Source organism: Gobio gobio, assembly GCF_949357685.1.
Source record: "Gobio gobio genome assembly, chromosome: 18".
Lineage (NCBI taxonomy): Eukaryota > Metazoa > Chordata > Actinopteri > Cypriniformes > Gobionidae > Gobio > Gobio gobio.
This window is the reverse complement of record NC_137111.1, coordinates 196,682-212,130: the sequence shown is the minus strand read 5'-3', so window position 1 is coordinate 212,130 and position 15,449 is coordinate 196,682. Positions and strand designations below refer to the sequence as shown.

Genomic DNA, 15,449 nt, shown 5'->3' with positions numbered 1-15,449 from the left:
TGTATTTGTATTATTTTAATGTTGAAAAACAACAGCAAAAGTAGCAGGTAAACCTACTATTAATTAAACCTGAAGAGAAGTTAGTTGCACTTTATTTTTGATATTAATATTGTAATATTATTATGTTGGATAACAAAAGCAGAAGTAACAGGTTAACCTACTGTTGAAATGTTGGTTGCACTTACTGTGCTTTTATTGAAAATGTATTGAATATTGAAAATGAGAGCAGAAAAGGTTAACTTCCTTCAAGTTTAGGTTCAACCTAAACTGTTGGTTGCACTTTATTCAAATAAAATTTGAATGCATTTGCCATTAATTGTTGTTTACTTGTTTGTTTATATCCATAATTATTTGATATACCGGATTCCCTTACAAGAAACAACAGGAATCTTGGAAACTTCACCTGCACTAACCAGTATCCAGATATTTATTTCAGTCACACAATTTTTGGCTAAAAAGTTACTGAATCGATTTCAAGTCACTGAATCGTTTCGGATCGTATCGTTCTAAATGAACCAATATCGTCCTTGAATCGTATCGACAACCTCAAATCGTGATATGAATCGTATCGTTGTTAAAACGAATCGTTACACCCCTAGTCTCTACTGTACTCACTGCACATGCTTCTCTACTGTACTCACTGCACATGCGTCTCTACTGTACTCACTGCACATGCGTCTCTACTGTACTCACTGCACATGCGTCTCTACTGTACTCACTGCATATGCGTCTCTACTATACTCACTGCACATGTGTCTCTACTGTACTCACTGCACATGCTTCTCTACTGTACTCACTGCACATGTGTCTCTACTGTACTCACTGCACATGCTTCTCTACTGTACTCACTGCACATGTGTCTCTACTGTACTCACTGCACATGCGTCTCTACTGTACTCACTGCACATGCGTCTCTACTGTACTCACTGCACATGCGTCTCTACTGTACTCACTGCACATGCGTCTCTACTGTACTCACTGCACATGCTTCTCTACTGTACTCACTGCACATGTGTCTCTACTGTACTCACTGCACATGCTTCTCTACTGTACTCACTGCACATGTGTCTCTACTGTACTCACTGCACATGTGTCTCTACTGTACTCACTGCACATGCTTCTCTACTGTACTCACTGCACATGCTTCTCTACTGTACTCACTGCACATGCTTCTCTACTGTACTCACTGCACATGCGTCTCTACTGTACTCACTGCACATGTGTCTCTACTGTACTCACTGCACATGCGTCTCTACTGTACTCACTGCACATGCGTCTCTACTGTACTCACTGCACATGCGTCTCTACTGTACTCACTGCACATGTGTCTCTACTGTACTCACTGCACATGCGTCTCTACTGTACTCACTGCACATGCGTCTCTACTGTACTCACTGCACATGTGTCTCTGCTGTACTCACTGCACATGTGTCTCTACTGTACTCACTGCACATGTGTCTCTACTGTACTCACTGCACATGTGTCTCTACTGTACTCACTGCACATGCGTCTCTACTGTACTCACTGCACATGCGTCTCTACTGTACTCACTGCACATGCGTCTACTGTACTCACTGCACATGCGTCTCTACTGTACTCACTGCACATGCTTCTCTACTGTACTCACTGCACATGTGTCTCTACTGTACTCACTGCACATGCTTCTCTACTGTACTCACTGCACATGTGTCTCTACTGTACTCACTGCACATGTGTCTCTACTGTACTCACTGCACATGCTTCTCTACTGTACTCACTGCACATGCTTCTCTACTGTACTCACTGCACATGCTTCTCTACTGTACTCACTGCACATGTGTCTCTACTGTACTCACTGCACATGTGTCTCTACTGTACTCACTGCACATGCGTCTCTACTGTACTCACTGCACATGCGTCTCTACTGTACTCACTGCACATGCGTCTCTACTGTACTCACTGCACATGTGTCTCTACTGTACTCACTGCACATGCGTCTCTACTGTACTCACTGCACATGCGTCTCTACTGTACTCACTGCACATGTGTCTCTGCTGTACTCACTGCACATGTGTCTCTACTGTACTCACTGCACATGTGTCTCTACTGTACTCACTGCACATGCTTCTCTACTGTACTCACTGCACATGCGTCTCTACTGTACTCACTGCACATGCGTCTCTACTGTACTCACTGCACATGCGTCTCTACTGTACTCACTGCACATGCGTCTCTACTGTACTCACTGCACATGCGTCTCTACTGTACTCACTGCACATGTGTCTCTACTGTACTCACTGCACATGCGTCTCTACTGTACTCACTGCACATGTGTCTCTACTGTACTCACTGCACATGCGTCTCTACTGCACATGCGTCTCTACTGTACTCACTGCACATGCGTCTCTACTGTACTCACTGCACATGCGTCTCTACTGTACTCACTGCACATGCGTCTCTACTGTACTCACTGCACATGCGTCTCTACTGTACTCACTGCACATGCGTCTCTACTGTACTCACTGCACATGCGTCTCTACTGTACTCACTGCACATGCGTCTCTACTGTACTCACTGCACATGCGTCTCTACTGTACTCACTGCACATGTGTGTCTCTAGGACACGCTGCTGCTGCTGCTGAAGAGTCTTCCCATGGGATGCTACTTCAACATCTATGGATTCGGCTCTCACTTTGAGTCCTTCTTCCCGTCAGTACCCAGTTCACGAGTTCACACTTACATTCAGTTAGAGGGAATAAAGTTGATTGTGTATTTGGCACATTACTTTGTTAATAAAAAATTACAAACTTTGTTAATAAACCATCAGATGTTAGTTGTTCTTCAGGAATGATCTCATGTGGTTTAGTGGTGGTTTTATGTGTGTGTGTGTGTGTGTGTGTGTGTGTGTGTGTGTGTGTGTGTGTGTGTGTGTGTGTGTGTGTGTGTGTGTGTGTGTGTGTGTGTGTGTGTGTGTGTGTGTGTGTGTGTGTGTGTGTGTGTGTGTTGTTGCAGTCAGAGTGTTGTGTACAGCGAGGACACGATGGAAGAGGCTCTAAAGAGAGTAAAGAACATGAAGGCGGACATGGGCGGCACTGAGATCCTTCAGCCTCTGAAACACATCTACAGTCAGCCCTGTTTCCCGGATCACCCCCGACAGGTACAGCCAAACTTCTCCACACTCCTTCTGCTCATCGTGAAGTGTTTTCCTCAGCCTGACACTGATTCTCTCTCAGCTGTTCATCTTCACGGATGGAGAGGTGTGGAACACTAAAGAGCTGCTGGACCTGGTGAAAAGTCACGCTTACTCTCACAGGTGAGCGCACACGTCTCAATCCTGCTCCTTCACTTATATCACTATGGGTTGGGTTTAGTTCATGTCGGACGGTCATGTGTTCCAGGTGTTTCTCCTTCGGGATTGGTGAGGGTGCGAGTACGGCTCTCATCACAGGAATGGCCAGAGAAGGTTCTGGTCACGCTCAGTTCATCACAGGCGCTGACCGCATGCAGCCCAAAGTAAGATCCGCTGTGGACAGAATCAGCACAAGATCAGTTCAGGGCTTGTATTCAACTCCCTCTCTTGTCCTTCTCTGTCAGGTGATGCAGTCGCTCCGGTTTGCTCTCCAGCCGGCCGTGGATAATATCTCTGTGGACTGGACCGTTCCTGAGGGCGTTACGGTGGACATGCTGTCCCCACCCATCAGTGCCCTGTTCCAGGGTCAGAGGGCGCTCATCTACGCTCAACTGAAAGGACAGGTCAAAGCTTTTTAATGGTCTAATTTAAAGGGCATTTGGAGACCAAAAACAACATTTCAATAATTTTTGTTGTTCTGTGAAAGACAGCCTGTCGTAACCCAGATGTGACGCGACTCTGGCCCTTGTAGGAAAGGGGTTGAAGAGTGTAAAATCCTCAAAGGCTCACATTACTCTCTGTTCCTCTCTCATCATAGAGTTCAGGAAAGACAGAAGGAGCAGTAACTGTGAAATACAGGCTGAAAGATCAACCAGTGACCAACCAGCTCCAGTTTACACTGAAACCAACGGAAGACACAGGGTAACACACACACACACACACACACACACACACACACACACACAAAACCTACCCATCACACAAAACTACAGGCATTTTACAATTTAAAAAAATAAATTCTGCATTATTTATAAGCTTCCACTCATTCACTGCTATAGGAGAAAACACACACACACGCACACACACTCATTCACTGCTATAGGAGAAGACACACACACACACACACGCGCACACACTCATTCACTGCTATAGGAGAAGACGCGCACACACACACACACACACACACACACACACACACACACATACTCATTCACTGCTATAGGAGAAGACACACACACACACACACACACACACACACTCATTCACTGCTATAGGAGAAGACACACACACACACACACGCACACACTCATTCACTGCTATAGGAGAAGACACACACACACACACACACACACTCATTCACTGCTATAGGAGAAGAAGAATTGGTCAAACAACACGTATGCTCGACCCTATACCGACTTAAAAGAGATGCTACCAGAGGTCATAGATCCTCTTCTTAATATCATTAATTCATCTTTGTCATTAGGATATGTACCAAAAACTTTATATTGGCTATTATTAAACCACTTATTAAAAAAACGCAACTTGATCCTACAGAATTAGTCAATTACAGGCCAATCTCAAATCTACCCTTTCTGTCAGAAACACTAGAAAAGGCAGTGTCTTCACAATTATGCTCCTTTTTAGAAAGAAATGGTATCTGTGAGGATTTCCAGTCAGGATTTAGAGCGTATCATAGCACTGAGACTGCTCTCATCAGAGTTACACATGATTTACTCTTATCATCCGATCGTGGCTGTATCTCTCTATTAGTGTTACTCGATCTTAGCGCTGCATTTGATACTATCGACCACAACATTCTTTTGAATAGACTCGAAAATGATATAGGCATTAGTGGAATTGCTTTGTCATGGTTTAAATTATACCTATCTGACCGTTATCAGTTTGTAGCAGTAAATGAAGATATGTCACAGCGAGCACAAGTTCAGTATGGAGTACCACAAGGCTCAGTGCTAGGACCGCTACTCTTCACCCTGTACATGCTACCACTGGGAGATATCATTAGGAAGCATGGCGTTAGTTTTCATTGTTATGCTGACGATACTCAGCTCTATATTTCTTCACGCCCTGAAGAAACTTAACAATTCACAAGATTAACGGAATGCATAGCTGATATAAAACATTGGATGACCGGTAATTTCCTGCAACTCAATTCAGAAAAAAATAAATTTTTAATTATTGGACAAAAAAGCTCCACAAGTAGTAACCTAGAATACTGTCTAACACTTGATGCTGTTCTGTCAAGTCCTCGTCGTCAGTGAGGAACCTGGGTGTGCTCTTTGATACCAATCTTTCGTTTGAAAGCCACGTTTCTAGCATCTGTAAAACTGCTTTCTACCATCTTAAAAATATCTCTAAATTACGGCACATGCTCTCAATGCCAAATGCTGAACAGTGAGTTAATGCGCTCATGAGCTGTAGATTATTGTAATGCTCATGAGCTGTAGATTATTGTAATGCTCTACTGGGTGGTTGCCCTGCTCGCCTAATAAACAAACTCCAGTGGGTCCAAAACGCAGCAGCTTGAGTTCTTACTAGAACCAGGAAGTGTGACCATATTAGCCCATAGCCCATAAATCTTGCTTATTACTTACAAAGCACTAAATGGTTTATCTCCAGTACTTGAGCGAGCTCTTAACCCTTTAAAGGGTAACTAAACCCTAAACCAACTTTTTTTAGTTAATGATCTGTAATACTGGGGCTTTATTAATTCTGTTCATTGATTCGAGTAAATGTTTTGACATTTGAGTATAAAGTGTTTTAATTCTATAAAATATGGTGTAAAACCGCCAAAGTGCTGCCCTCTTAAGGTTGAACGGTGGCTACTGCAGTTGAATTTTCCTATTGGACGTTGTGGTACATCGTGACGTAGGATGGTACCTCCAACGGCTCACTATCCGCGCCCCTGGCACGAGCTCACCACGCCCTCAGAAATGTTTCCCCCAATCACACGATGAGAACGGCTTCACTCCAGTATGAACTGTCATGTTACATGAAGTGTAAACATTATGATGAAACTGACTTAACACTTGCTTTAACATTGTATTGAAGAAAATACGGTTAAATAATGCAGTTGTCAGTACACGTCAGGCTTTTCTTGCGATATTATTGCCGCCCGTCATGTGTACAGATAATTTTCATACATGAGACACGCTTTCAAACCCTGACACGCAAGTGGTTGCCGCAGACGCAGATAGATTAGGTCAGTTCTCTTGCGCGGCTGCTTCACTAGCATCGTCGGCATCGGGAGTTAACGCAGTTTGAGCAGTGGCTCGCATTGATAAGGCTCCGGGTTTATGTCTACAGACAATCCACCCTCCTCCACTTCAGGTGAAGGTGGAGAAATGACCGCTCTGTTGCAAAGCTGGCGTCACTCCAGTCATTCTCCATCTTTGCGACTCGCGAGTCAGACACAGCTGTCAATCAACCCGTCACTGCGGGTCTCAGGTGCACGCCCTCCGCTCAGCCCCGCCCTCGGTTCGTCCCCTCTGTGTCCGCCGGGCTCTGCCCACTTTTCCAGCATTTTTTGAAAATTGCCAGTGGGTGGAGTTAAGCTCTGAGCAGGGGTTTAGTTACCCTTTAAGACCTAAAGGTATTTTTACAATTAATTTTCCGCCAGGTGTTATTTACTAAAAAAGCTTGTAAAACATCAACCCTGTTGTGCACAGACAATTGACACACCTCTTTTTTTTCAAGACAAGTTGCACTGTCAGTATATTTGTGTTGCATTGATGTCACCTGAATGTAAAATAAGTTATGGGACCATAAAGACAAATGAAAACATAAAACGGAAATTTAATCACTCAAATATTTATTGAAAACACACACAAATAAATAAAAGCTAAGCATTTTTCCTCTGGAAAACAGTTTGTTCAAGTCTTTGGAGTCCTGGAACTCAGGAATAAACATGATAACTTATACAGAACCAAAACTATTTACATTTTTCCAAAAAAAGTCCAGGCGTTTTTGGCCTCTTTGGATTTTGGATATTTACTGGTGCCAAGCCTCAAAACAGTTCCTATCAGGAACTTCTCCTCAAACTTTCTCCTCAAACTTTTTCCTCAAACTTTCTCCACAAAACTACTAAAAACTGCAGCGCGTCTCTCTCTCTCTCTCCTCAATACTAGCCGTGCGTCTCTCTCTCTATCCACAATAACAGAGCTGTGGTTCATGCGTAATGACGCACACCAACGTGGATGACGAATCAGCCTGTCATTGGTCAATCCCTCATCCAAAATGGCAGCTAGCATCGCGCTAGCGGCAAAAATGACGGAAAATTTATAAATTATGGACATCAAGTGGATAAATCTTGGATGTAAGCGTTTTGATTTATTGCTGAACAACTCCAAAAAGATGCACATGTTCCAGGCTGGATAGAAAATCTTCTGTAAAGGCTACAAAGACACCAAAGACACCCCCGTGATGGCTAGCTCGTTAGCTTTCTGCTGGAAAAAACGGTAAGAAAATCCCTCGGGAGAAACCAGGCTCAGTCGCTCAGTTCTCCTCTGGCCAACGAACAGACATTATTATAATCCAGGCCACATTACAGGTCAGAGGTCAGATACAATACAAAGAAGAGTGGGATCAGACGACCTGTGCTCACATTAGTGCCACCATATCGGATCACGTCTTCACAGGTGTGTGTTTGTTGCAGAAGGACGATCCACCAGCTGGCGGCCCGGTCTGTGATCCGCTCTCTGGAGCTGGAGGAGCGGGCCGGAGGAGCAGATGCGGAGGCCGTCCGGAGCCGGATTGTGGAGCTCAGCGTTCAGGCCGGAGTGAGCAGCGCTCACACTGCCTTCATCGGCGTCAATAAAGACAGCACACAGACTGTCAAAGGGCCGCTGCTGCAGAGGAGAGTGCCCGTCCCGCGTAAGTTCACTGATGTGTGTGTGTGTGTGTGTGTGTGTGTGTGTGTGTGTGTTTAGAGCAGGGCGGTCCAGTCCAGATCCCGGAGAGACACTGTCCTCCAGTCAAACACACCTGGACCAGATCAACTCTGCAGGACACTGGCTCTCCAGGATCTGGACTGTTCATAGGATTTCAGTTTCCTGTCACATAATAGTGTAATATTGTACTCACATCATCAACATGTGACATTAACTTCTTTATTAGATATGCTTGGAAGGTCTGGCTGTCCCCCTATGATGATGATGTGCGGTAAGAAATAAAACACTGTTCTTTCCTTTAGCCTCTTATGTGTGTCAGTCCATCTCAAGTGCTCCAGTGGATTCTTCATTTTCTTCTTTTTCTGAGTGATGACCTCTGTGTATTGGTAATGCAAAACCACAGTGTTGTATTTGACCTGGTTTAGCCACAGTTGAATGTCTCTGGTGAAGGACCAGGACACTGATGTAAGTTCTGTAGTACATCATATTACATCTGTCCATTTCTCCAAGCAGGTGAATAGAGCTTTCCCCCAGATTTCTACCAGCTCTATCTCTGTGAGCAGCAGAATCTCAGTATATCTGTGAAGGGTTCAGCTTCCTGTCTGGTCCAGAGATAATCAAACCCCAAAGTGAGGCGTATTTAAAAGAAATGGCACACTCACACTTTCACAGTCACATAAAAATATTAACAGACACCCTAAAAATCAGGGCTGAGACTGAAAACCTGAACAATCATTACATTTGACCTTCAGTTATAAGAACAAGAATGATTATATATGTTCATGAACCGTGTGAAGATCATTTTACATCTTAAAGAGCAACGACCATCCTGATCTCAAATATTGAGTTTTCTGTAAATGTTCATATAATAAAGATGCGTTTTTGTGCCGTGACACAAGGTCAAATAAAAATACAAAACTGATGTTTTTAATACCAGCACACAGAGGTAATCACTAAAGAAACAGGAAAATTAACAATGGTCATGCAACCAACTTTACAGTTTCTGGAGCTCTTGAGACTGATTTGAGCCGTGTGTGTGTGTGTGTGTGTGTCAGTAGCTGGTTTGGTGCGAGTGGGTTTTGATTTTGTTTTCATGTGTTTTTAAAGTGTCTGTAATTCTGCTTTTCTCTGTTTTTAGCGGCTCCCAAGATGGCTCGTTGTGGTAGGCGTAAGAGAAGCACACAGCCAACACACACTTCACTCAAATGTGTATTTTTTTACTGTATTTTTGTCCATATCATTTAAATTATTGTTTTAGCATAGGCTCTTATCAGTTTCTCTCTGTTTTTAGCGGCTCCCATGATGGCTGATTGTGGTAGGTGTAAGAGAAACACACGGCCAACACACACTTCACTCAAATGTGTATTTTTTTTACTGTATTTTTGTCCATATCGTTTGAATGATGTTTTAGCATATGCTCTTATCAGTTTCTCTCTGTTTTCTTAGCAATGGCGATGCCTCAAATGATGTTTGATTCAATGCGTAAGACAAGATATCCTTCCTGAGTGTTTCTGTTTTTATATGAATCTAATTGTCTTTTTCTGAATGTCACATCTCTTTGATTGATTTTAGCATGTGCTGCTGTCATGATGGATGATTCTTCTGATGTCATGATGGTTGAGTCCGACGCTGCGTCAGATCCGGGTAAACCAACACATCCGGCTCAGATTCAGAAAACTCTAATTAGTCAGGATTGGTAATCATGTAACACTTATAGAGCTGCTTCTGCATTTTAATCTCATCTGAATATATCAGTCAGTCATTCTTCCCATTCCCTGCCTGATCAAGATTTCTTCTATTAATTGCCCTTAACAGTCGCTAGAGTTAAAGGGATAGTTCACCCAAAAATGAAAATGCGGCTTTGAGGGTTAATAAAGGCCTTCTGAAGCGAATTGACGCATTTGTGTAAGAAAAATAACCATATTTAAAACTTTATAAAGTAAAGTTTCGGCCAATCGCCTTCCATATTCAATTTATGGAAAAAGTGTTGAAAGGTCCTCTGCTGATCGAAAGACAAACGCGGCCAGTTACGCTCGTCATGACGTCACGAACGCATCTTGAACTGCGCGAGGCACTTTCAACACTTTTCCACGGAAGGCGATCGGCCAGAACTTTACTTTATAAAGTTTTAAATATGGATATTTTTCTAACACAAATGCATCGATTCGCTTCAGAAGGCCTTTATTAACACCCCAGAGCCGCGTGGAGCAGTTATATGATGGACAGATGCACTTTTTATGGACTTCAAAAACAGAAAAACAGTCACTGCCTTTATAAAGCTTGGATTGGCCTGGACTTTTGTAATATAACTCCGATTTTATTAGTCTGAAAGAAGAATTTCATACACACCTCGGATGACTTGAGGGAGAGTAAATCATGGGCTCATTTTCATCCTCGTCTAGCGATCCCAATGCTCCAAAAAGCAATTAAACATCTAAAAGTATCTTTATTTGTACATTTTCTGAGAGGTGTACCTTCCTAAAGCGCAGTATTCCAGCTTTGTGAATATTCACTTTGAATTCTCGCTGACATGAGTCTAAACCAATGAAATATGATTTTCAAGCTCATGCTGATGCTAAACAAAACGATCTCAGTCGCGCTTGATGAGGATTCACGCCATCATTACCTGTGTCTTCAGTAACTGTTGAGGAAAAACATCTGCGCAATATTGCAGAAACGTTCTGTCTTAGGTCTTAACTTAAGATATGATAAGTTAATTTAGGGTTTCGTATTACAGAAGCAAATCTTGACTTGATTTAGGATTCTTATCTTATCTCACAAAATCTCATCTCATCTGTAGTTGGGAAATCTTAAACTGCTCCATCAGTTCGGTAATCAGCTGTCAGGTCTGTAGCCAACCAACAACTTCTGAGGTAAACCTAAAATCAAAATGCTGAAACAGCCGCATGCTTTTGATTTCATTGCGGCAGAGATTGAAATTTTGATAAGCTCTGTTGAAAAGTTAAAGCTTGTTTTATAAATCACCTTTTGCAAAAAAAACCCTGTAAGGCGTTAGTCACTGAAGAATGAGCGGTAGAGCTCTGTGACGGCTCGCTGGCCTCAGTTCCTCTACTAACTGCACAATCATGTGTACCAGTATTTTATCATCAAAGCGCAGCACATCCTCTTTTGTCCTAAATGAGGAACAGATAAGATAGGATTCTAAAGTTACGATGTTTCTGTAATACGCCTTATGGTGTGTAACATTATATTAGATCCGTGCGGTACAGCAGGTCTTAAAGGGGCAGTTCACCCAAAATGATAATCCTGTCATTAATTCCTCGTCTGAAACCCGTCAGACCTTCGTTCATCTTCAGACACACATGAAGATATTTCTGATGACTCCAGAGCTCTCTGAACCAGACATAGGCGACGAGAATACTTTAGTGCGCAAACACACACACAAATAACCACTTTATTCAACAATCTCCTCTCCGCAACGCATGCATGTGATCATGTGATCGTGCTCGGCCAATAGTGAGCCGAAGTGAGCATAACAGAGTCAGGGAAGAGAAGAAACTTGTTGAATAAAGTCATTATTTGTGTGTGTGTGTGTGTGTGTGTGTTTGCGCACTAAAGTATTCTCATCTCTTCATCAGATTAAGGCTGAACCGCTGGAGTCACATGGGCTATTGTTACCATGTCTTTACTTCCTTTCTGGCCCTTGAGAGTGTTCATCACTGCTGTCAATGGTGGGGTCAGAGAGCTCTGGGTTCATCAGAAATATCTTCATGTGTGTCTGAAGATGAACGAAGGTCTGACGGGTTTGAGACGACATGAGGAATTAATGACAGGATTTACACTTTTGGGTGAACTGACCCTTTAATTCAAGGGATAGGAGATGAAAAAGAGAAAAGCACATGATCACGTACAGTGTTCATAAAGTAGCCAGTATTAATCGCATCATACTTTCATCATCATTTACATTTACATTTATACATTTGGCAGACGCTTTTATCCAAAGCGACTTACAGTGGCCTTATTACAGGGACAATCTCAGGGACACACTGGTGGTGACCGCTGGGATCGAACCAGCAACCTTCTGTGTATCAGTTCCATGGTTTAAGCCACTGGACCACCATCTCCATACACAGGTTATATTAGGGTTATAGTTAGATTCTCTTTTGTGTGTGTGTGTGTGTGTGTGTGTGTGTGTGTGTGTGTGTGTGTGTGTGTGTCTTACACCAGTTGAATTTGGTCATTTAAACTGTAAGGGATGTGTTTGGGTGATTATGACATCACAGCTGGTCTTTCTGCTGCAGATGCGGATATTAACCCTTCAGAAATGGTGAAACTCGCTCTGTGTCGGTATTTCGGAGCGTTGAAATGGAGACATTACTGGCATCTGTCCTGAAACCGAACCTGTCTGAGTTGATCTCTTCTGATGATAATCATATCAGAAATCACGCTGTGTGTGTGTGTCAGCAGAACCCGAGCCCCAGGCCGACCCTTTGCTCCAGCTGGTCTCTCTTCAGAAGGCCTCGGGATGCTGGGAACTGAACGCCGCGCTGGCTGCCGTGTTTGGGAAGACGGAGGACGAGGTGACCAATCACAGACCAGCACAGGTGGGGCATGTGATGTCATATCCTCAGGTACGCCATGATTGGTTCAGTGTGTGACGTGTGGTTGTGTGTTCCAGGTGGACGGGTCCGTGTGGGCCACCGTTCTGGCTCTGATCTGGTTACACACCTGTAGATCAGGTGACCAGGTGGAGTGGCAGTTTGTGGCCATGAAGGCGGCGTCGTGGATCCGCTCTCAGAAACGTGAGACCACATTCATTCATTCCTTCAGTGTTCAGGGCTTGCTGCTCATGTTCTCGTACAGTGGTGATTGAGTCTGGAGGTGTGTGTGTTTCAGCGGACGGCCTGACTCCGTGTGTGTGTGATGGGAACGTCCTGTTGGGAGGTCATGTGACTCAAGAGGCCCTGGGAATCTGAAGACTGAAGAATCTTGTGCTGTCAGAAAACAAATAACTCTCACTCTTTATCACCAACATCTGTGTGTGTTTATATATATATATATATAATATAAATAAATAAATAAAGAATGAAACTGACAGATTTGTTTCTTCTTGTATCAGTGGCAGAGGGACTTCTTTATTATATGTAAGCTTTAGGGCTTGTCCTAAACTCATGTTATTGCTCTAAATATGATTCTAAATAAATAATCGTACAGTATTTTGTGTTCTGAACTCACTATATATAATTTGTTACATTTATATAGCGCTTTTCTAGGCATTCAAAGCGCTTTACATAGAAGGGGGAATCTCCTCATCCACCACCAATGTGCAGCACCACCTGATAATGATGTAGCGGCAGCCATTTTGCGCCAGAACGCCCACCACACACCAGCTGATTGGTGGAGAGGAGACAGAGTGATGAAGACAATTGTGTATATATATATATATGGAGATGATTAGGAGGCCATGATGGACAGGGGCCAATGGGCAAATTTGCCAGGATGCCGGGGTTACACCCCTACTCATTATCGAAGGACATCCTGGGACTTTTAATGACCACAGAGAGTTAGGACCTCGGTTTAACGTCTCATCCGAAGGACGGTGCTTGTTACAGTATAGTGTCCCCATCAGTATACTGGGGTGTTAGGACCCACACAGACCCCAGGGTGAGCGCCCCCTGCTGGCCTCATTAACACCTCTACCAGCAGAAGCCTAGTTTTCCCAGTTGGTCTCCCATCCAGGGACTGACCAGGCTCAGCCCTGCTTAGCTTCAGTGGGAAAGCAGTCTTGGGCCACAGGGACTACAGCTACTATCATGAGTTGTTTCTGATCATGACTCCATTATTTCGCTGTGTGAGCAGATTGAGTCAGTATGTCTTTACCATATAGAATCATAAAACAAACAAACAGGAGTAAAGAAAAAAATCAGCTCTCCAACTGATTTAAATGTCAAATAATAAAAAATGTGTTAAGACTAGTTTTGAAGGCAGGCAGTGTTGGGCCGGTGGGTTTAGGGACTTGACGTTCGCTCTCTGGACCGCCGGAAGCATGTTGTAGAGGCTAATCTTCTTTACCAAACTTCTTTAGCCCTCTGAGGTTAGTGCAGGAGTCTCTCCTGATACGCACGTCCATAAAGCACTCACGGAGATGCAGTCATAACAACAAAAAGCCGCGATTTATTGATTACAATCTCCGGTTTACTTTCCAACAAAAATACAAAATTAAACTTTCAAAGAAGACTCAATATTCGTGTGAACAAACATGCGATTGAAGAAACTGTTGCTCTCCACACTCTAACCTGTCTACCAAACAATTCTAGTTTACTATTTAAGACCTGCACTTTCGTGCTGTAGTGACGCGTCAAGGGGGAGGAGCAAGTCAAATCACGTGGACAGGTTAGTCCAGGTATTAAACATAAAAAATATATAATACGTAAATTAAACATGAATCTTTTCTTTTCTGATAGTGCACAAAATTCCAGATATGGCTCCTACATCCTGGCCCCTAATTGGTAATGCCCAAAGCAGAACAATTACCAAACAATATTTTTAACGGAGCCAAAACACACATAACTAATACAATCTTGCCATATTTTCAATATACCAAACCAAAACAATTACATTGCATTCCATTTATCAATGTCAACACATTTTCATTTCTTACTCCTTTTTTTTTTACAATCCCAAAGAATCACCCCAAAGTCTATGTATATGATGCACAATCCATAGGGAAGGAGATGAGAAGTCCAATGGGTGTTAATGTGGTGCGAAAGGTGAGAAGTCCATGTATGTGCAGAATTTTGAGTGTATATGTGGTGCGAAATTGAAAAGTCCATGTATGTAAAGATATGTAGTGGTGTGTGAGCACGCAATAGTATGTACAGGTTTGTCAGTTTATGTGAAAGCGTGCGGATAAAACAGACTATAGAATGCTGACATTGCATTGTCAGCCTCTTAAGCTGATTCTTCAGCTTCCAGAAGCAAGCAGAGTTTGGTGATAGGTCTTTGTAGAACAGCAGTTTTAGTCTTCACCAAGACACTGCGGACAAGACCTTTGGACCCTGGCAGGGTCTTCATCACACGACCTAAGGGCCATGAGTTCCTTGGTGCTGTATGGTCTACTATGACTACTATGTCATTTACCTTGAAGTTTCTCTTGGTATTGACCCACTTTTGTCGTTGCTGCATCAATGACAGATATTCAGTGGTCCATCGTTGCCAGAAGAGGTCTGCAAGGTATTGCACCTGTTTCCATCGCTTTCTGGCATACAAGTCATCCTTATTGAAGAGTCCAGGTGGCAAGAAGGGTTTGGATTTCAACTGCAGAAGGTGATTTGGTGTTAGAGGTTCGAGATCATTTGTGTCACCTGATACAGTTGTGATGGGCCGGTCATTGAGAATGCATTCGACTTCACACAGAGCTGTTTGTAACATATCATCGTCCAATGTCTGTTGTCTTAGGACAGAAAGCAGAA

General features: G+C 43.2%; 1 protein-coding gene across 5 annotated transcripts in view; it reads left to right on the top strand.

Moving 5' to 3' along the window:
• Nucleotides 1-13,102, top strand: part of LOC307142532 (von Willebrand factor A domain-containing protein 5A-like) — a 36,661-nt gene extending 23,559 nt beyond the window's left edge. The window contains exons 8-22 of one of the 5 annotated variants that reach the window (XM_079843501.1): nucleotides 2,600-2,688; nucleotides 2,992-3,136; nucleotides 3,213-3,292; nucleotides 3,378-3,492; nucleotides 3,574-3,732; nucleotides 3,927-4,030; nucleotides 7,782-7,999; nucleotides 8,243-8,287; nucleotides 9,155-9,178; nucleotides 9,308-9,331; nucleotides 9,463-9,498; nucleotides 9,589-9,660; nucleotides 12,445-12,581; nucleotides 12,656-12,779; nucleotides 12,874-13,102. In XM_079843501.1, coding sequence (XP_079699627.1) covers nucleotides 2,600-2,688; nucleotides 2,992-3,136; nucleotides 3,213-3,292; nucleotides 3,378-3,492; nucleotides 3,574-3,732; nucleotides 3,927-4,030; nucleotides 7,782-7,999; nucleotides 8,243-8,287; nucleotides 9,155-9,178; nucleotides 9,308-9,331; nucleotides 9,463-9,498; nucleotides 9,589-9,660; nucleotides 12,445-12,581; nucleotides 12,656-12,779; nucleotides 12,874-12,953 — 1,452 coding nt within the window. In that variant the 3' untranslated portion in view covers nucleotides 12,954-13,102. Of the gene's footprint in view, nucleotides 1-2,599; nucleotides 2,689-2,991; nucleotides 3,137-3,212; nucleotides 3,293-3,377; nucleotides 3,493-3,573; nucleotides 3,733-3,926; nucleotides 4,031-7,781; nucleotides 8,000-8,242; nucleotides 8,288-9,154; nucleotides 9,224-9,307; nucleotides 9,332-9,462; nucleotides 9,499-9,588; nucleotides 9,661-12,441; nucleotides 12,582-12,655; nucleotides 12,780-12,873 lie in introns of all 5 variants that reach the window. The other 4 variants (XM_079843499.1, XM_079843497.1, XM_079843500.1 and 1 more) reach the window with 4 other exon arrangements.
• The last annotated feature ends 2,347 nt before the right edge of the window (nucleotides 13,103-15,449 follow it).